Raw genomic sequence first — 21,917 nt, forward strand, 5'->3', positions numbered from 1 at the left:
TTCCAAGGTTGCACAGATCAAGTAATTCACATATGAATTAGAAATGTGAACTGTTGGCTATTCCAAACAACAATAAAAACCACTTTCATGGACAGATCCTATGCATGTACTTTTGAAAACATACAGCACTGTCCATTTCCTAAAGCACGTTATTGCAACACAGAGATTAAGTTTGAAATAGAAAATTACAGGGGATGAAAAATACTACAATTTACCTATGGAATAGAACTTTTTTTTTATTTAAGTACTTAAATCTGAAATCAATGTTAAAATACCACACCTACATTAGTGGCAAAACATCAAAGTCAGTATTCATTTAATTGCTTTAACAAATACTACATTTAGAGTTCAAACTCCACATCCTCTCAATTTTCTGTACTTAATCTTTTCCTTTTCATGAGAAGGGAAGGAGAAGTAACTGAGGTTAAGCAACATCAGTGCAGAGATCTGGAAATTCCAAAACCAGTTTATTAAGTCTCTGGAGAAAGAAACATACCAAAATTGTGCCAGGGACCATTTGGACAATTTAAAGCCATAAATGATTCAGACTGAAGTTACAAGGAACATCCATTGGAACTAATACTCCAGTAAGACTAACATAGATACACAATGTCTACAACATACAAGATCTCAGGACAGTGTAGAGGAACAGAACATTAATGCCAACAGACAGTAATTCCAGGTTTATTTAAGTCGGGAAGTGATTTCAGACTGTACTGATGTAAATCACAGCAGAATTTGTTTTGGCAAATTCCAAAATATCATCAGTTACAGAAATTCACATGAATAATTCCAACGTTTGACAAGAAATCTGAAAGTGTACAAACACTACAGCAAATACGAAAGTACTGAAAATAACATTGAGGTGAAAAAAAAAACCATCAGCCAACCCCCCTGGGCAGGAATGGAGAACGTATCTGTTTGTATGTTTACCCATCTGCAACATCACCGTCACCTACTGTGAAACTTATTTTTGGAGTAATGAATCCACAGCAGAGCCTGAAGTGCAAAAGCTCGTGCAGGATCAACATGTCACAAGGCAAATAATCACTATACAAAGAGTATGTGTTAAATACTTGGCAGGTCTTAACATCACTAACTTCTTTGTAAAATTAACAAACATTGAAGTCTTAGTATTAGATTTCCCTGGGTTATGGTTTGGATACAATAAACAGACAGTACCTGACCCATTGGGCCAGCCCTTGCGTTCACTAGCTGGGGGCTGGAAAGATTTCCCAGGCATTTTCAGATCTAGAACTTGCCCTTTCTGTGCCTTTAATATTTGCCTCCCCAGCCTTTGAGCCTCCTTTCAGCTACATTTTTGTTGTAAAAGGCAGAACATAAGGGAGGAACAGCCAAAGAATTAAAAAAATGTCTATAGTTTCCACAAATTGAATGCACGCCGTATCTATTTTGAATGCTCAGTGAGAGTTCCTATATTAAGAATTTCCCTTTTTAGGGCTGAAATACTCCCCACTCAATGTCTGACAAACATGTCTCCTTCAAAACATACACAAACACTATCTCAGTAAAACATAAATCTAATGGAACCAAGAAACTAAGCAGAAGTCACCATCTTGAATGCATTACAGACAGCTTACAGTAGCTACTGCCCTAGAAACAACCTGCCCAAGGGTGATAAGGGATGTCAGCAGTGTCTCATGGGCTGTTGAGATAAAGTGTCACGGCCAGGCCCAGCTTCTCTGCATCACCATGACGAGAAACATATGTCCTGAAGTATCTATAGCATTGGTTTTGGGAAGGAAAAGTCTCTGCCCTTTATCCAGTTAAACTCACAGCAACCAGGAAGAGACACACTCATACTAACGCACAACAGTGTCACAACAACAGCCCTACTCTTAACTGCGTCTCAGTTTAATGGAAAGGAATAGTTCAGTCAGGATTTCCTTAAGGATAAGAAAGGTACTATAATTTTGACAAGCATATACTGCCTGATGTTTTTAATTTGTCATTTTGAAAGATCAGTCATGAGGAGAACTGACATTTTTTTCTTCTTCAAAAAATACATTTTCCACAATTTTCTGAAACACACAATATTTCCCTATATATATATATTTTGCCTCTACTAGATGTGGAGGAGAAACAATATTCTTCCTTTTTACCCATTATTTATCTAACATCCTGAGCTACAGAACCTAATGAAACAGGGGTTCTGTGTTCTCTGTCACAGATTCCACAGGTGACCTCAGTGAAGCCACTCAGCTTTTCTTTATCTATATTCTCTATCTGCTGCTGATGAGGACAAAGCAACACTCTCCCCAATGCTGCCAGAGGCAAAGCTGGTTCTGGAAGAACAGTGAAGAAACTAACATCAATGCTAATAATAGATTGGAAGAAAAGCCTACAGGAGTGTGGTGGTAAGAAGAGAAAGACAGACCTTTTTCTTTCCTCCTCCTCCACTTTTGGAAGTAAGATTAGCCAACAGAGGAATACAGAGTGAACAGCTGTCCTTGTTTATGATGAATAAGAGTCTGGTGGATCGTAACTCATGCAAACTTTCAAGCTGATGCCCAATGGACATCTCAATCCAAAGGCAGAGATTTCTGCAAAATTCATCTCCCTGGGCAACTTCTTGCTTGCTCCACTCACATACAAAGGTGCTTCAAGTGCTATGCATCTCCTCCCAGGAAAGACTACAAGCACTACTTGAAGCTGATTTTTAAAACACTTAACATGAACAATTTATGTCAGCAAGAAACACTGTTTGGATTTACTGTTTCAAATGTAACGCATGAATAACACAATTAAGGCTGTTTTATTAGGAACCAGTCTGACCAGACAAAAAGAAGAGATGGACACAACAAAAGAGCACTGTTCAGACAGATCAACGCTACTTGAAACTTTAGTGTTACTACTCAAAACATAAGACTGTATTACAAACCAACAAATACACGGTCTGCCATAAGATAGCTAGAAGTAGCACCAGAAAGACAGAACAGACACTTTAAGAAAGAGTGAAAGGGGAAAGAGGATGGATTGTATTGTGCAGCCAATATCACGCTTTAATGAAGTCTTCAAAATGCTACTTAATGATGTTAGTAAAATATAAATTATTTTTGATCATATGAAAATAAATGAATAATACAATAGAATATTAGCAGCATCCTTGCAGAACATCACAGATTACTCATCTTGCTACAACGTAAAATAACTACTTAGTAACACCAAGGGCTTAAGAGTTGAGGTGGAAGTTAACTTGTACCTTGGGAGAATATCAAGAATATAAAGAAAGCTCTTTGTCCGCGGATCAGATACATCACCTTGTAGGCCAATTCTACAAAATAATAAGGAAACAACCGTGTTTTACTTGGAGCACACTGCCATTTGACTTACATTTTTCTACAGAATGCTGACACTTTTTGCTTCAAGTTTTGAAAAGAGATTCTGCAAAATCACCATGCCCAGACATGAGGCAGTGTTCTATGAAATGCCATCAGGAATGAGTGTGACCTGAAATCCATCACAAGGTTAACACTAAAGCATTCAGTAATGAAACTCAGACCCCAGTGTGCACAGCATTAGCACTGAGGTCTTAGCCAGTAAAAAAACTCCTGAAGGAACAACAACAACAACAAAAACAACTAAGAAGCACTTTGGAATACCAATTACTTTATACTGAATATATTAAATTACTCAGACGAGTTAAGGTCATAGTGCTCACCATTTTGCAGGATTGAGCCTGATGTGGATAACTTTGCAACCAATTTTGTACTATTAAACTGGACAGCTCATTTAACTTATAATAATAATAGGATAATGAATTCAGGACTTGGTTTCCATAACTTGTAGTAGTTGTTTAAAATACATAAGCCTTGGTAGAAGAATTTTAGCATATCTCTAGATTAATTAGTCATCCACAGTCCATTCTTCTCATTACATTACAAAAGAAAATATATATATAGCAAAGACAACCATATCTCCTATGTTTCCTAACTGTAATAATGTAACTATATTATAGTTGAGATAAACTCTCCTCCAACAATCACGGCTGTCAAACTCGTTGAATTTGAAGTAAGTCTGACAAATAAACTTCTAGTAATTTCAGTACTTAAACAATAAAGAAATTTCTCTATGTTATCCACAAAATCATTTCAAAGCCAACACAACATTTTGAAAATGTAACTTATATCTATATGCAAATACCAATACACTTATCTTGGCTAAAACAGGAACATTCCTCAGAATTAAACTGTATGCACATGCAATTTTTAAAGTACTTACAAAGTTCTTATTAAAGAACAGATTCCAACCTTAATCACACACAGAAAGGAGAAATTCCAGATCTTCCCCTACCCCACTGAAAGATCAGACTGCCAATTAAAGGGAAAGGAAACACTTCTAAATGCAGACTTATTAATTCCACTCTCAGACAAATAGTATTGTGTACAGAACAGGTGCTTTAAGCAGTCCAATCCATTTTAACTGAATTAAAATATACACTCAAAGCATCATCAATAATTCAAATTCAAATTCCTGCATTTCTATTCACCTCATGGTGAATACAGTCACAAAATGATTCTTTAGGAAGATACACAGATGGGCCCATAACATGCTTGAAAACATTTATTCTTTAACAGCATAAACAGTAAAAACTGCACTTTACTCCAAAGGGTGCTGTATGTACCTTGTAAATGGCTGACAGGGAGGACTCATCAAAATCATATCAAAAGATAATCTGTCAAATTCTTTCAGCGTAATGCCCTGAATAAGGGAAAAAGAAATATGAAAATGTTCAGTGATGTGAACTATACAGAACTATTAAACCGACCTTCAGACAAAACTACCCCATTACATGCACAACTTGTTCCATATAGAAAGAAGCTCCCTAACCTCCCACTTAACCTAATAATTCCATTCTCTTCTACCTCAGCAAACCATACAGAGCAAATACGCATTAACAGCCTTGAAAATGAACCCAAGACACTGATGATACCAGCATCTATACATAACACTGAATTTTCACCTACAAGGTGTACTAGTTCATGATTTTTCAGTAGATCCTGATTTATTTTAAAAGGGTATTTAAAAAAAAAATGTTTGCTTAATGGCAGTTTTTGAGATACGGTAAACTCTTAGATAATAATCCACAATTTCTAAGTCATCATGCACACAACTAAAAAAGCTGTATGCTTGACTATTAAATTCTATATTAAATTCTAACAGTAGGTCAATATATTAAGAGGCCAAGAAGAGAAAAGAATCCATCAAATAACCACAAATGAGACAAAGAAATCACTGCTTTGCAGCATACCTATAAAGCGTAACATAGCTGCCCATGGAAGCTAAACAAAGTTTCCTCTGTCTTTCAGTCAATTTAAGGAAGGTCTTACTGACTGCAATCTGCTCTTCCCTGCTACAGGAAGATACAGGCAACCTTTCCTCATCTTTTCCCACATTAAACTGTAAATTATTATTAGTCTGCTATTACTGAATGCTGAATAAGCAGCTAACCTTTAGCCACCTCAATTAAGCTGATATCTTGAAACAAATTCATTATCTGTCATGTTGTAAAACTGCAAAAGAAGTTTAAAAAGTATGCAGTAACTTCTGCAAGTAAAATCCCATACAACTGTACCTATTTCTTCTCTAATAATTTGGAAAAGAAACAGAATTCCTAAAGCATTTGACCTACTGAGCCCACAAAAAAATGCAAGACATCTAGTATATTTTCCTGTGTTTTACTCAGATCAACTATAATTACAAAGTAAAGGCATGACTCCAACGGATTTAATGAAATCCTTTCAAAACACTTGAAAATATTTATTTTTCTAATCTAAAAATGTGATTTCTGTTGTTCCTTTAGAGCTGGTAAACATTCCACCTGACATTCACATAACCCTCCGTAATGCAGCAACCGAGACTTCCAGGAAAAGATCCCCTTGTAAGTATTCATCTGCTTCAGCAAGCAAATACAGCACATGAAATGGCAGTTATTGTAAAACTGCTGTTCCTCTAACATGGTTAATTAAGTCTGCCTGTTTCTCTTTGGTACTAATATGGATAAGAAGACAATCTACTACTAGAAATGCCAGGCTAGAAGGAAAAGAGTCATTACTCACCTCAATTGTCTTTGCCCATAATGGTGTGCTGGGAAAGTTATGCTTATAAACTTCATTGGCAAGAGTGTTCACATCCACAGCAGCAACAACTTCTGCACACACGCAGCTTTCTAAAATTAAAATAAAATAAAGCTGAAAACCGTAGATTCTATTCGTAACTCTTGAAAATTAAGTTTGTTCAGTTGTATTGCAGCTATGCGCAAAAATAAAAGAGAAATGATCAAATCAAACTCTGCTGTGCTGCCTTTAAAACTTTGTATGAAATACTGTTACTAATCAGATGGCAAAAACTCCCTCCCTTACACATCCAAAAAGGGAAGCTAACTGTGCACTTCTTAATTTGTAGATACAATCACACACAAATTCCAAACAGGTTGTACCCTACAACTTTCTCACCTGCAGTCACCTTCTGTGGTGATTAAGTACCCTCACTACAGGAAGGCAGCCCAAGTCAATCTGCTGAGTCCCACAGCAGCTGCCTGCAGCTCTCCAGCTGTTTGCAACTTACAAGACAGGTAATTGATTGGTTCTCAGCTCGCTGTGAGACTAAAATATGCCAGAGATATGCATACTGCTGACAAAAAACTGTAAGAAGGTATCCAAAGAACTTTTGTGTGCATATTCTTCATAACAACTTGGGCCCCAAACCCAATTGCTTTGGGTCCAACGCCCCCAAAATATCAAAGGTTTTGAAGGACATTTGGCAGGTCCTGATCTCTTGATATCAAACAAAGCATTTTGGCACATTTAGAGTATTAATGGAAAAAAAGGTAGACACGATAACAACCTACTAACAGCTAAGAAAAATACAAATAAACATAGCTGGTTTGTACAGTAACAATGAGTTCTACAGAAACCATAAACAAATAAAAAAACAGAGTTTAATCTACTGCTCTTCACTTTATTCACTATTACGAACACTATACCCTCACTGAGGCTTTTTGTTGGATAGGCTGCAGTCACTGGTAGACCTGCAGGCAGAGAACAGCCAGCCTGCTTCCTATGATACACGACACCAACTTCAACAACTAGGAAGCCTACATTATGGCCACTGTCACAAAGCTCCCATTGAAACGTGAGCCATTTTAACAACGCTTGAACAAGCCAAAAGAAACAAGGCAAAAAAGCCATTTGCCTTCACGTAGTCCCACAACATACTCAAGTGACACATTAACAAATGACCTTATGAGATACCTAACAAATTACTGTGACCCGGCTAATTATTTACAGTTTGAAAAAACAGCTGTATAGTTTTGAGTGATGCAGTTACTACCCATCTACTATCTTTTGCCATGCATGTTTTCAAGGTAATCCTATTCAAATCTAAGATGAAAGAGAAATCTGAGTATTGCAAAGGTTGCAGTAGATGCCTCAATAAAGATCAGTCTCGTTCTGTGATTATGGAGTGCAATAAATGGCAAGATGAGCAAGAGCTTCTCCAAGAAAAAGAATTAGGGATGGCCCACTAAGGGATAACATACGAATCATTATTTGCAGTTACTGTGTTGATATTCTGACCATAAATTGCAACCAAACTTAAATACAGGTGTAGTCATAAGGACAACAGAATACCTACACCTGAGATTACAGAACAGGTATGTTAACACTGACATCTAGTGTGAAAAGAGCATCACCTTTGCAGACCGACTGTCTAAACTAAAAAGCAAAGTCAAGAGCTCATGCTTTCCCTATCCCAAAACAAAGTTACAACAACTAAGTAATGGAAACAAACTTCAAGCACTGTTCAAGAGACTGCTTTCCTCATTTACTCTCACGTCTTTGAATGTGCATTTTCCTGACAAACAGATCCTTACTGTGTTCCAGGCACTCCAAAAGAATAAATAAATAAATCAAGAATTTCAAGTTATTATGTAAATTCACACACAGTTTAAAAACAACAGTTGGAAAGCAGGCAGCGTGCTTTCCCTTGCAACTCATGATTTGGATGTTTGTTCTTTTACTAACCTCAGCTCAATCTCTCCTTTCATATATGCAAGAAAGAAAGAAATACCGGGGATTTGCAGGAGGGAACTTCATCAGGCACAACGCCTGGATATCCCAAGAGCACACAGCTGACAACTTATCAAACCTCCATGCAAGGAGACATTCAGCCTACTAGAGATGGTCACCCGCACACAGAGAGACAACTCCCCCCAAACGATTCCACCCACCATAATCTTTTTGCTATTCCAAGACCCAATTACTTTTTCAAAGCTTCTCTTTTCCACTCAATAGCTGTGACTCACTTAGGAGTTCCTGTTACAAAACAGCCTCCCTCTAAAGCTGATTAAGTGTATTTTTGCGTGTGTGTGTGTAAATACCCTAGAAATGTATGAAGGGCCTCAAGCAAACGAGCAGATCTCACACATCAAACCTAACAAAGAAAAGCTTGTGCAGATTTCACACAATGTGAAAAGGAAACAAATTTGAACCACTCTTCTCCTGAAATTTAAATACTTTCGATGTTAAACCGTGATACTTGATTTTGCTGTGACAATTCTATATATTACTTGAAAATAATTGTAAGACCACATCATAAGAAGAGAGCAGTCTGCATAAAAACATAATCAAGATTGTGTTAAGCTGTCTCCACTGACAAAAGGGACAAAATCAACTCAGATATATGAAAGAGCCCCCGAACTGCTCAAATAGTAAGATACTGAATGAGCTCCACAGAATGTAGAGCAGAACTTTCATATTGGAACATATACGGCTCTAGATGTTCTGCTGTTTTTAAACACAAGTGAAATTTTCCAAATACAGCCATTAAGAGAACTGCACCCCTGAAGAAAAGAATTCAGTTTCAGGCAGGCTGAAGAAAACACGCATCTTCCACATGACACCGATTAGCTGGTGGAATATCTGGTTTGCAACACTCCTCCTCAGCACAGCTCCCAAACCAACACCGCGTATTTCTGAGAGATGTCAGAGCTCAAAAGGAAGCCACGGGGCAGGTACTGAGGGAGGTGTCGTGGATGTCATGGCCTGTTTTTAGTCCTCTCAGCTGAAATCAGGTGAACTCAAAGTTCTATCACATCGATTTTGCACTTGAGTTTTAAAACCTCTTGAATAAGCAGATGAGGAGCTCTGTAACTCAATATTTAATTAATATTTAATTAAGTTACAGAGGCAGCGACCAAACTTCAGGCACCACTGGTGTGAAAGGGATGCTGCTGCAGTGACTGAAAGGTGTAGCACCTCAAACAAAGACAGGCAGGATGTCTGTGTTAGCTTCGGATTTGGAAAAAAAATCAGGCCCGGGGGGGTGTCATCTTCAAAGTCTGAATATAAAAAATTCTGACATTACTATATTTGTCCTTTCCCACTGCAGAAGTATTGATCCCTTTTGTCACGCAGACCTTAAAATTAGCATGGATCGGTTTATATTCACCCTTCTACTTACGTACTGGACCCATCAATGTCAGACAGCGTGGTGTTACACCAAGGGCACAGCCCAGCAGATCCCACTGCGCCGCAAATCAGAGTCAAAACAATTATCAACCCTAACAGGTATACGGGAACAGATGGAAAAGGGAAGATTAGTCACATATTGTGTCAGTTCTGTTTCCCTTTCAAACAAACAGCGAAGATTTCATTCTGAGCTGCCGGCTCGTGGCCTAAGTGATCAGGCGGAACCATCCGTGACTGCAGTTAACGCGATTATCAGCAAACCCGATACTCACTTCCTGCAGGATACTGAGCAACTTTTTTCCACTGCTCTATTTGTACAGGCTTTGTTCACGCTCGGCCATAAAAACTATGTAAATTCACACTGCAGCACAACCGGCACCATCCTGTGCCACAAAGTGCCATATTTTAGGGAGCAATTAACCACAGTGCTAAAGGGCACTCAAAACAGCAATGTTTTTGCATTGTGCTAAATGTTGTGACTGCTGGCTGGCGTGTTCTCCTCTTCCCCTCCTCCTGAGGTAGCTGTGCTACCTACTTACTTCATTGTGCTGTCCAACTCACAGGGGTTACCAAATACATTGAATAACATTAAGCAGAGAAGAGAGGTTACAAAAGAATATTCCTATACCCAAAAACTTAAACATACAAACTACAGGAGAAAAAACTATCGCTACCTTCATGGCTGAAAAATGACAATATTTTTTAAACATTGCTCTTTCACACTTCATGCTCAAAGTGCTTCTTCATGACCTGGCAAGTTACAAATGCTTGAGGCAGAGACAGGGAATACATTTTTTCATGGGAAAACTGCCTACATTAATATGCCATTTTAAATTTGCTTTGGTTGGGAATGAGTTAGCACAGACTGTTTGTTTGATGGAAAGTTGCTAAGGAAATAAGCTGAAGCAAGAGATCTCCTAAAAATAAAACATTGTATTTTTCAATGCAGAAACCCTGCACTATGTACACAGCCAAACCATTCACATATACGCATATAAAATATAATAGGTTTAGACATACACGATCTAAACATTTGCAAACCTTGCAATGCTCGGAGCATAGGGTGGGAGGAAAGAAAAACATTCCCATCTCTTTGCTGCCTCAGTTCTTCAAGGGAGAGAATACCAACTGACTCAATGACTTCTGACCTTAATCAGTACGTAGCAACAGAGGAAAAGTGGGATGCATTTATTAAAATTCAGCTATTCTTTTAGCGTAGGTGAGAATAATCTAGAAACCAATTGTGTGCTACTTGTTGCCAAACGCAATCTAGTTTAGTGACAGCTGCCAAAACAACAAACATCCTCGTCCTGCAAACTCAATTATATGCTACCCTAAAGGAAAGTTTATTAAAAAAAAAAAAAAAAATCACAGCCAAAAAATGACATCCAAGCAAAAAAGGCAGCATCAGATTTCCTGAAAAATAACCGTTTGCTAATTAAAAACACTGACAAATAGGCAGAAAAAAAAATCAAGCAGGACCAGTGCTGCTGAACTTAACTGGCCCAAGAGCCGGCCATGTAACACTGCCAGTAACCAACACTGAGCTAAGCTTGCCAGAACTGCACAATCCCTGCTGTAGAACAAGTAGCTTTCCTGGAGTGGCTGCACTCAAGTCTTCTATGTTCTCTCTCTTTCCTAAATGATTCTGTTATTTTTCTTGGCTCCAGATTCACTGGAGACCACATCAAGAAAATAAAGCATCACACAATCACACATCGCATTCATCTCTCACGTATCAGGCTTAAAAAAGCACTGGCAAAATGAAGGACTTTCTTTCAAGCTTCATATTTATACCAAAAAAAAAAAAAAAGAAAGAAAGAAAGAAAAAGACTGCAGAATAAATGCACCAGACCTCTTCAGAGCAGCATGGTTCCATGTACATGTATAGGCCTAAAACATATAAGAAATCCTATTATTATCATACAGAAAGCACTTTGAAAGGAACGTTCACTTTTCTCTGCTTGACTTCCACATAAAAGCAAACACTTAAATCCCCCTTGACTTTCCTTTCTTCCTCCATAAACTAAGAAAACTGAATCCAGATGTCTAAAAGGCTTAAAAAGAAAAGACAGCAGAACAGATCAAACCTCCTGACTGTATCAGTATTCCCGAATGCAATTCATTTCATCAAAACCAGTTTTATACAGCGGCCTGCTATCAAACAAAATTCAGTGCAAGTTATATAGAACCCTTTTTATTCAGATGCCTATCAGTTTTCACTAGACTTTAACTGCAAGACTTTCATCTTACTGGTTAATTCCTTCAGATCCCAAACTACACAGAATGTAAGTTATATACGTTTCCAAGCCTTCGCCCCTTTGGCATGGTTCAAGCAGTGCATCTTTAGGGTGTAAGAATATAGTATTCTGGTAATCATGTAAGGTTGCTGCATTCCCAGCATACCCATTCTTTTAGGTATTCTGTTGTGTTGCAAATGATCTTTTCTTTACTAGGGATGGAGATCGCCACAGAGTACCGTGCCTGGTATTGCAATTCATTAATTACTGCAGAACTTCACCAAACATTCACAAGACATCTGTTACTATGCTAAGATCAGAGCCAGATAGCACTCAGTAAGTACCTGTTACACACATACAAACAAACACCCACACATGACAAACCACCAAGTGAAGGGCCAAAATGTAACCCAAGTTCCAGGAATCCACTTTCTATGTAAACTGTCTCTAACACACAGGTAGCTCCCCACCACTTTAAGAAACAACACTACTGGAAAAGCATTACCATTAGCTGAAACACTCTTTTCACTCCACAAAGACTCCAAAACCGACAATTCCAAACAAAGAAATACTTTGCTTTTAGTATTGCAAGGATAACTCTGAAACTGCATTACTATACCAAGTGGCAAGGATTATTTACAGTAATAACAGAGGTACCTATTTTGGTATGCTGTGTATTTTTACAGACTATATGACTGCTCCGAAAATAATGCCTCATGTTTTATTACAAGCCCTTATTGACCCAAGACATCAGAGGTGGATGCTGGTGGTACAGCAGTAGAAGCTGAACCTTCCCACCAATACTCCATTATATTTGGTTGCAGCACGACAAATGGCAGCAGACAGGCACTGACAAATTGGTGTCTGACATGAAAGCACATAAAAGGTGTGTCACTGAATGCAGAAAAAGTTACACCCATTGACATTCATCAATGCTTGGTGGTAGGTGATGCATTTCAGCAGCGGCAACAGTGACAGCGGATCACCTTCGCTGGTAAAGATTTTGGCAAGTGTGGCATATGCAGGCTCTTGTTCACCACAGGTGAAAATGCACAACCAATGGTGGTGCCTATGCTGATAAACAGCTTTTTTGATAGAGCAAACTCTCAACTCCAAACAGCATTATTGCAGTTTTGTTTTTATTGTGGTTTTTTACAGAAGGGTATGAGTATTTGAAGGACCGTAATAGCAATTAAAATCATTACAGTTATTTTTTGGAAATGCCGTAGATTTGCAAGTAAATCCATACTTAGAACAGCAATAAAGCCCACATCAATAGTCCTGGCTTAGCTTTTTATCTGGAGAAGCCAATCCACAGATGGTCTACTGGACTTGGTGAAGGTTACCTAGGCCATAGTTTCAATAATCCACTAAAATCAGCTCCAGGTTTCCCTATACCAGCTGAGAAACAGCCGGGCACACGATCTAGCCCAACTCACTATACCAGCTCAAATTCTACATTTTATTTTCTTATTTAGAAAATGTCAAACCAACCCCACACGGCCAGGTTAACAACAAAGCACGTGCCAGCTATTCACCAACTATGTTCATGAGAACATGCGATCTACCTGCACACCTATGGGACACCCAGGCTAATCTGACTGAGCATCACCCTGCCCACCCCATACACAATGTGGGTGAGCCAGCAGAAGACACAGTACGTATTAATGCACACAGTATCACCGCTCTCCTGGGTGGAGGCAGGACCACAGATCCCTGACCTCTGTCCTGGTACACTCCTGGGTGCATGGCGATACCCAACAGGCCACGACGCTTTGGGGCCCAGCTTACAGCTCTGGCCCACTAACACAACCACTTCACCAGAACCTTTAACATCTCCCTTACAACTTACCCCCGTGTCTGCTCCATGGGCACAGCCCCCTTCCCTTCAACACGAGCCCCACTGCCCCATTCCAGCCTCTAAGATGGGGGAGGACATGCCTCCAAGCTATGGGATGAGGGGAGCGGGGCTGCCTGCCAGCCCACAGCTTCCTTCCGCGTGTCCGTCCACGACAGTGGGGGGACACGCAGAGTGGGAAAGGGGCCGAGGCGAGGGGCCATCTTAGTCCCCTCGAGAAGATGGCGTTCCTCATAACCCCCCGGGGGCCGGGAGCGAGGCGAGAAGATGGCGTCCAAAGAGGGGGGGAGGCGACGAGGAGCGAGGTGAGGAGCCGCACGGCCGGGCTGCCGGGTACCTTTCAGGGCCTGGTGCATCCCCCCGATGCCGCTGTACAGCTCCAGCACCCGCAGCGCCGCCATGCTTCAGCGCAAAGCACAACCCTCCCGACCTCCTCCCCGAGCACCGCACGTCCGTTCCGCTGCTATTTCGTTCCCCCCCTGCCCGCCCTCTTCCTTCCTGATCGCCCGGCGGCTCCGTGCCAACCCCCGCCCGCCGCGCAGCCACGGAGGAGCGCTTCACTGTGGCACTGCTTCTCGCTCATTAGCTCCGTTCAGGGGTTAGGCCCTGCGGACGAAGCCACCCCCTGGAACAACCCGTCCGCTCACCTACGTGAGCTTTCAGTGCCAGGGGGCTGCATCAGCGCTTCCCAAGCCACGCGTGGTGGGCATGGGAAGAGAGGGGAGAAGGGGGCCGTGAAAGGGGATGGTGGCGGCCTGCTGTCCGGATGGGCAGCTGATGCTGATGGCGTGTGGCAGTTCTGCGGGCCGCAGCGATTCTCCTTTTTATTGGCAGGAGTGATGTTAGAGCGCGGGGATGGTTTGAAAAGCTGTTTCAAAGCCTGCACTGCTGGTGGAATAGGAAGGAAGGAAATGGCTGGTGAAACTGTTCTAATTTGTCTTAACGTTGTGAAATCGCTTTCCCTAGATTAAAGAAATGACTCAAAAACATTGTTGCCCCTGACAAGCAGCCCGCTTGTAACAACAGAGGCCAGACAGATGCATTTTCATGTATACATAGAATGCAAAGAGTAAATATCCTGCAGGGTAAAATGTGGATTACCTTCCTCCCACAAGCACAGATACTTGCCTATGCCTCAGATCACAGATTTAGAGTCTGAAGAGAGGATGAAAACTGAAATAAATTAGTTAAAAATCTGGACATGTTTCTTGAGTTACTTCTTAAGTTGATCACAATTTTCCGGCACCTCCTAGAAACCTGTCAGAAATAAGATGTGTCTCAGGAATACTTCTTTTTCCTTATCAGCTGCTTCATACAGTCTGCCATTCCACCTGTCATTAAAGTTCTGTCATTCCCTGTGGATCTTCACCATCAGAGTCAGGGGCTGTTGCTTTACCTGTCAGCCATGGAAGTAAGCAGGTGACTAAGAAAACAGGGATCTCTTGGAAAGAGTCCAGCGGAGGGCCACAAAGATGGTGAAGGGCCTGGACCATCTCCCCTATGAGGAGAGACTTAGGGAACTGGGTCTGTTTAGCCTTGAGAAAAGAAGGCTGAGAGGGGACTTGATCCAGGTTTATAAATACCTGAGGTGTGGGAGCTATAGTGGCGAGGCTGGTCTCTTTTCAGTAGTGCGTGGGGACAGGACTAGGGGCAATGGGCTGAAACTCCAGCATAGGAAGTTCCGCACGAATGTGCGCAAGAACTTCTTTACGGTGAGGGTGACGGAGCACTGGAACAGGCTGCCCAGGGAGGTGGTGGAGTCTCCTTCTCTGGAGATATTCAAGACCCGCCTGGACGCCTACCTGTGCGACGTGGTGTAGGGAGCCTGCTTTGGCAGGGGGGTTGGACTCGATGATCTCTAGAGGTCCCTTCCAACCCCTATAATTCTGTGATTCTGTGATTCTGTGAAAACAAACCCAAGGCCTACTTTGATTATGTCTGAAAGGAAGTGCGGCAGCTGAGATACCGAAGAGGAGAGCAGTAGACGTTGCAGGAAGTGGTGAGACAGGTAGTTTGCACAAACAGTGGATGGAGAACTGAGAAAGGTGGCTGAATCACACGGCATAACAAAGCGGGGGATATGCTGCAGGAGAAGGCAGTCATCGGACAAAGATGGAGAAGAAGACTCTGAAGGTGAGGATTCAGGGTCAAGATGGCTGTAATGAACAAGGTTGGTGTCTGTTAAGATAAACTTCAGTAGGAGCCTTTCAAGATATAGATAGGAGGTGAAGGTAAAGAAAAACACAGCTTTTAGATGAGTGAAATGAGCAAAGCTGATGAATGATTTTTATCTCCTTGTATCACTAGTGCAATAATTGATATACAATCTATATCCACCATAGCAAAGCTAAACACTGTAATGAGCAGTAGGCAGTCAGGAGCAGTTCATCTATTTGGAGCTGCCCAATTCCCATAGCAATTAAAGCTACAGAGGGACAGCATTTCCTTATATCAGGAGAGATAGAGTTGAGCCCTTTCTTTTGCTTTCCTTTCCCTGACTCCACAGTATTCTTGCCATTCACATACAGTAAAGGTGGAGGCTGGTGAAGGAAGTGGATACCTCTGCCGTATTCATGTCAGTGGAAAATTCTTTGCTTAGGGGAAGTTCTCTGCCTACCTCATCTACCAGGCATCCTGTGTGTAGCAAACCAGAGGATTCATTCAGCACACCTCCACTCAGACAACAAAGAAATTCATAGACTAGTCTGAGATTTTGTTGGCTTAATCTTGCAAAGAATGGAAAACACCAACATTTCCCTTGTGCTCATTTTTAAACAACTTCCAGTAATCAGCTTTAGAACTCTCCGTCCTGGCTTGGTTCTCCTTATTAATTGATAACTATGAAAAAAACAATAATCAAAACAATCTGGAAACAATTACTTTTGGTGTTCTTCTCTATAAATATGAAGCCAGCATAATAATAATAATCTTTTGGCCAGACATTGCATAATAGAATTTAAGGTATGCTGTCTATTCCAGAGATTGGAGCAATGGCTGAGAAGTACCAAGATCAGCAGTCACTCACACCTTGCTTCTCTCAAAACAAGAAGAGCGACTCCACAGAGCAAGTGTGCCCAGCGGAAGTGATTGCTGTTATCTTAGGAGAACTTGGTAACACATGTTGAAGTTGGCAACACACTGCTACAGAGAAAGCTAAATTGTTGCTCACTCAGCCTTGTGGCCTGGCAACAGCTGCATCACTGCACAACTTACCAACTGCCTGACTACCAAAATTTAGATGTTGTGGCATCTCCTCCTGTACTTCATACATATAGGATGGATAGGATTCCCACAAACCTCAGTTACAATTCAGTTTGACTAGAAGAGATTCATAATAGCCTATTCTACACTCAGTAAAAGTTCTTTAAATTCTTTAAGACTTCAAAGGAAGACGTTGTTTGTCCTGTGACCCTTCTGATTTTGGCTTCCTGATAAGGAATTTCAGATCCTGCAGCTGTGTGTCTTAGCCTTTAGCACATGCATGGGGTCCACTTCATATATCAGTTACACCTCAACAACATGCTGGCTTTGAATAAGGCTTTTAGAAAAAAAATAAGTTTATTTTAAATGAGCACATCTGTAGAACTACGATAGTACAATGACCAAGCATTTATTTTCTTAACTTGAATGTATATTTTACTGCAAACCCATTAATTAAACTGATCATTTAAACAAATTCTGTTAAAGCCAGTGACAACAGCATATGATATCAGCATTTTCATTGAGACAGCTTTTGAAAGCTCCTGCTTCCCAACAGCGTTTGCTCAGATTAGAAGTTCCTGAAGTTTGCCCACATCTCTGATGGTTGTTATGATACAGGTAATCATGTCAGATCTGAAACTGTTGTCCTGGTAACTAGTAAACACATCCAGTGAAACAGACGTATGTGGTAAGAAGAACATGCAAGCAAAACCACGGCACTATTTTCTCCTCTTAAAATGCTTTAGAATTGTTAAAAATGTTACAGTTACCAATGGTGCAAAACACCATCATGAAAACATTAAAAACATTACCTTGAGATTCTGTATTTCACTCTACTGGCTACTGAAACAAAGTAAGGAACTGTGGCATCTCAGACCATTTACAGTTAGAGTCAGCTCTGCAGTCCCTCCCTGCCCCCCTCTCCCACCCCATCCCAGCTGCAGGGAGCAGTGACTAACAGGCCAGTGAGGTGGCTGTGCACACCCGTCTGTGGGCAGAAGGCCGCCACTCCACAATGCATGTCACAGGGCTCTACTGATGCCAAAATGCTGGAGCTGTATAAGTTACTTGGTTTCCTCTGAATGTGAGACAAGGCGGATACATACTACAAAGCATTTGCGAGCATTTTCCTCTGTGAGCAAAAATGAGGAGAACATGAGAAAAATAAATAACTCTGCTGACACAGCAGATGTTTAAAACTGCATTTACAGTCATCATCCAAAGCTGTAGATGAAGCAAATATTGTTTATGGCTGAACAAATAAGGCTTCACATGTCCCAGTGTCTCATATAACCTACTAAATATTTAAATGAGGGTCAGGAAAAGTATACAGGCATCTCAGCTGTCTATAGGAGAGGCTCATGTTCTGGGTCAGAAATCACTGTGGCTAGGAAGGAATGCGAGGCATGACATACCCTTGCAATGCAATCACTGAATTGAAAAAAAATTCATGGAGAATATCTAGCATAAATTACTGTTTCCATAACCACTGGCCCAGTATGTTACTCATACTGGAAACCTTTCGTAATTAGTTGAAATTGAGCTGTCTGAGTGTAATATTTCAGGAGGGACTTTATCAGACCTGGTTTCTGATGAAGTGATGCTCAGTAAAGTTGTTTCAGCTACCAACATGATGGAACCCTGCTGGGCTGTGCCAGTGTGGCACTGAAACCCACAGTTTGCATCTGCAATCCCACACATCTGCAAGACTAGAAATGAAACCCCACACTGAAGGGGATTTCTTAAACTCTCTCAACCCACTTCTGAAAACTCCATATACAGGGAAAAATTACATAACTGAAATTATTTAGAAGAGAAAAACAAATATTTTAACCTTTTTATTTTCAAATAGGTTATTGTCTACACTTCAAGATTTTATTTTCAGGCTTTGGAGATATGCACATACTCTATAAGGAATAGAAAAACAAAAGGACATTGCTTTGCCAGTGAATTCTTCTCTTTTCTGTTGAAATAAATACAAATAAATCCAGCCTGTTTGTTATGGTTGGCCTGCAGTGGTAACCTCGGCTGGATGAGGAACATTATGTCAACACAGCATTGTTGACTTTCTTGTTGTACTTACACATTCCAGCACTCTACCAAAAATAAAGGATAAAAAAAGGCCAGTAAGCAATATATACATGTATACTGAAAAATCTTTGCTGGACTGAACAAAACAGACTCTGAGCTCTACCAGACCCACGGGGTTACAGAAGTTGGCGACAGCAGGCATGACACCAAGCACGGGTAAGGGGGATGCCTGTGGGGCAGGAGGAGTTGGCAGCAGCATGCCCACTGTTCTCTCAAAGGAAAACTTACAAGAGAAGAGAAATAGATAAGTGAAGATAGGCTTCTTACCTTTTTGCTTTTGGCAAGAGCTTTAATCTCCAGCATCCCCACACGGTGTGCATAGCACATAGTGTACAGAGTGACAGTCTGAGAAAGACTCATAGCTCTATGTTGATTATGCCTTTGGTCTCAAACCTATCTGCTATCACCAGAGCTTTTGTATACCACAGCCTTGTGTTCTTCCCTGACCCAACTTCATTTTTTCTGAGGAGATCTGTGACTAAGCCTGCAGCCAGCAGAGGCACAGGAAATGAGATGCCTTGCTGGTCACCATGGCAGTAGGATTTCAGTAGTAGGATGTTTCTTCCAGAGAGAAAGAAAATCTGTCATGCACTTGTGAGCACCTGAACTGTCCCGTTGGTTTATTTACATTCTGAAAGTTTATAGAAACATAGAATCTTTTGCCTTGGAAGGGACACTTCAAGGTCATCTGGTCCAAATCCCCTGCAATCAACAGGGACACCTACAACTGGATCAGAGTCCCCTTCTCCCTTAAAGCCCCCCTGTCAATACTGAAAGGCCACTCTCAGCTCTTCCCAGAGCCTTCTCTTCTCCAGGCTGCACATCCCCAGCTCTCTCTGCCTGTCATCACAGAGAGGACATTCCATCCTTCAAACCATTTTTGTGGCCCTCTTCTGGACGAACTCCAACAGGTCTATGTTAAGCAAGATAAGCAGCTTAATGCATCTTCACAGGACAAAGTCTTTGTAGGCAAATGAAATGAAAAGCTGTCTGCTTTTGAACAGCATAAAACCACAAACTCACTCGCTGAGGGCTGGCTCCAAAACCTGCCCAAGAAGCTGAGCACTTGGTGCCTCAGCAGCACTGAGGTGTCTTCTACCCTTGTTATATTACTGGCACTTTGCAAGTGAGTTACTTCAAAGTTATTTAAAAGTAATTACAGAAATGATTGCAGTGTAAATATTTTCTCACTATATCTGTGTCTAGAAATGTCTATCAAGCATACCATCAGCTGGGCCACAGTTCTGTTTTAACAGAAAGCCTCTTAGAAAATAGCCTGTAGAAAAGAACATATTTGAAGAAATCGTGAGAATCTATAAAGGTTAAGTGAAACCAAGGATAGACTGAAAAGTTATTCCAACTTAATTATAGAAGCATCACTTATGGCTGCTGGGTTTTTTGTATCCCTTTTTCCAGTGCCTCAACTAAGAAGGAAAAGCTTTGGGTATCCTAAAGTTTAAAATGTTAATTTTGCTTAGACAGTGTGGGGACAAAGAAGCCTAACCTATATGGGTCAAGTCTAAATTAGTTCTTTTTGATAAAGAGAAGTCTTGTTGAACAACAGCACATCCAGTATGGACTAGAAGTCAATTTCCAGCTGCAGGGAGCTGGGCTGATTTAAGACTCCAGCAACCATGTTTCACATAATTCATAAGAGAAATACAATGGGATATTGTTGGAATCATCTGTCAGGGACCCTGCACAGCAGCTGAAGTTCCTGAGGATGACTTCATTGCATTAACAGTGCCAAGTCACATATAGCGCTCGTCTCCTACGGTTAGTACAAAGTTGTTGAAAAGTTAGAAAAGTAATGGATTTAAACCTCAAGACATTAATGAATCTATACTGTGCATAAACCCCATTGTCAGTACCAGTCCAAGCATCATGTGTATTACAGTACAAGAGTGTTAGTGAGAGAATTCATTAAGGATAAATTTCAAGATTTCTCTTGGCACCACCGAAGTTGATTACTGTAGGAATATGTCCATTGGCACTATTACCGTATTCTGAGTAATCCATTCCACAGCCTTTGGAAGGGCCTGCCACCTTACCTATATGTTGTGTCATGGTCTAGAAGGCTCCTTCATTATGCAGAGAGTTCTCTTGTCATGGTGTGCTTTAGACTTTGGTTTGTAGGCTCGGTAACCTCCATACCCTGGACCTTATGGGAAATGTCAATTCCATGTCAAATGAGCAGCCAAAAACACAAGATTTAAGAGTCAACACAAAACATCCACAAAGCAAAATAACTGTCAGAGCACCCTATACAGGCATAATAACTCAATAATAACCATATCCATGAGACATATTATAAAAAAGAAGATTGACATTGAGTCTGTATTTGTAACAGAAAGCAGGACACCTCTACACCTTCCCCCCCACCCCCCTTCCCATGAATTTCTCCACTCTTCTAGATACTTTATCTCTTCCTTCTACAGCTATGCACATCTTATGTATGTGTTTAATAAATTTCCTACTCCATCCCTATAGCCCACAATATTTTTTTGCATACCATCTACTTAAATTTGGATCATCTTCCATCCTCAGCCCCAGCCAGCTAGAGTATAATGGTGTTTGAATATTAGACGTGGAACTGGCATGTAAAAGCAACTCTTCTTAGAAACTTGATCTCCTTCATTTTGGGGTGTGTGAGCCACGTCCTCTTCCCTTTTGTAAAAGCTAACTAATCCCAGAGTGGCTAACACAATGTACAGTCAGTTTATGAGACACATTGGAACCAAGGATTTGGCACAAGAACTCGGGCTGAGGAATCCAGTAAAAACTTGGCCCTCAGCTAGTAACGTTCTGCTTGTTCTGGGCATCTCAAGGGAAGATCTGAACAATTGCTGCATGTAATTAATAATTCCATTGCTGTGTCCTGCCCCTTCCTCAGAAAAAAACATCATTTCCTGGTATATCATGGCAAGAAAACATTATGCTATTTATGCTTTTTGTAAGTGATGGACTTGGGAGAGACAGAAGAGAGAAATCAATGCCAAATTTAATTGGGATTTTCTGTGTGTGTGGTTGTTGGTT

The 21,917-nt window shown here is 40.8% G+C and overlaps 1 protein-coding gene across 5 annotated transcripts in view; it reads right to left on the reverse strand.

The window, feature by feature from the left end:
- TRDMT1 (tRNA aspartic acid methyltransferase 1) overlaps window positions 1–21,917 on the reverse strand; it is a 42,155-nt gene that overhangs the window by 13,975 nt on the left and 6,263 nt on the right. The window contains exons 1-4 of one of the 5 annotated variants that reach the window (XM_072328299.1): window positions 13,927–14,063; window positions 6,081–6,190; window positions 4,646–4,722; window positions 3,224–3,295 (exon numbers count right to left, since the gene is read on the reverse strand). In XM_072328299.1, coding sequence (XP_072184400.1) covers window positions 3,224–3,295; window positions 4,646–4,722; window positions 6,081–6,190; window positions 13,927–13,990 — 323 coding nt within the window. In that variant the 5' untranslated portion in view covers window positions 13,991–14,063. Of the gene's footprint in view, window positions 1–3,223; window positions 3,296–4,645; window positions 4,723–6,080; window positions 6,191–6,383; window positions 6,429–13,583; window positions 13,791–13,926; window positions 14,064–21,917 lie in introns of those variants that run through there. The other 4 variants (XM_072328302.1, XM_072328301.1, XM_072328304.1 and 1 more) reach the window with 4 other exon arrangements.

This window comes from Excalfactoria chinensis, chromosome 2, assembly GCF_039878825.1.
Source record: "Excalfactoria chinensis isolate bCotChi1 chromosome 2, bCotChi1.hap2, whole genome shotgun sequence".
NCBI classification, from domain to species: domain Eukaryota; kingdom Metazoa; phylum Chordata; class Aves; order Galliformes; family Phasianidae; genus Excalfactoria; species Excalfactoria chinensis.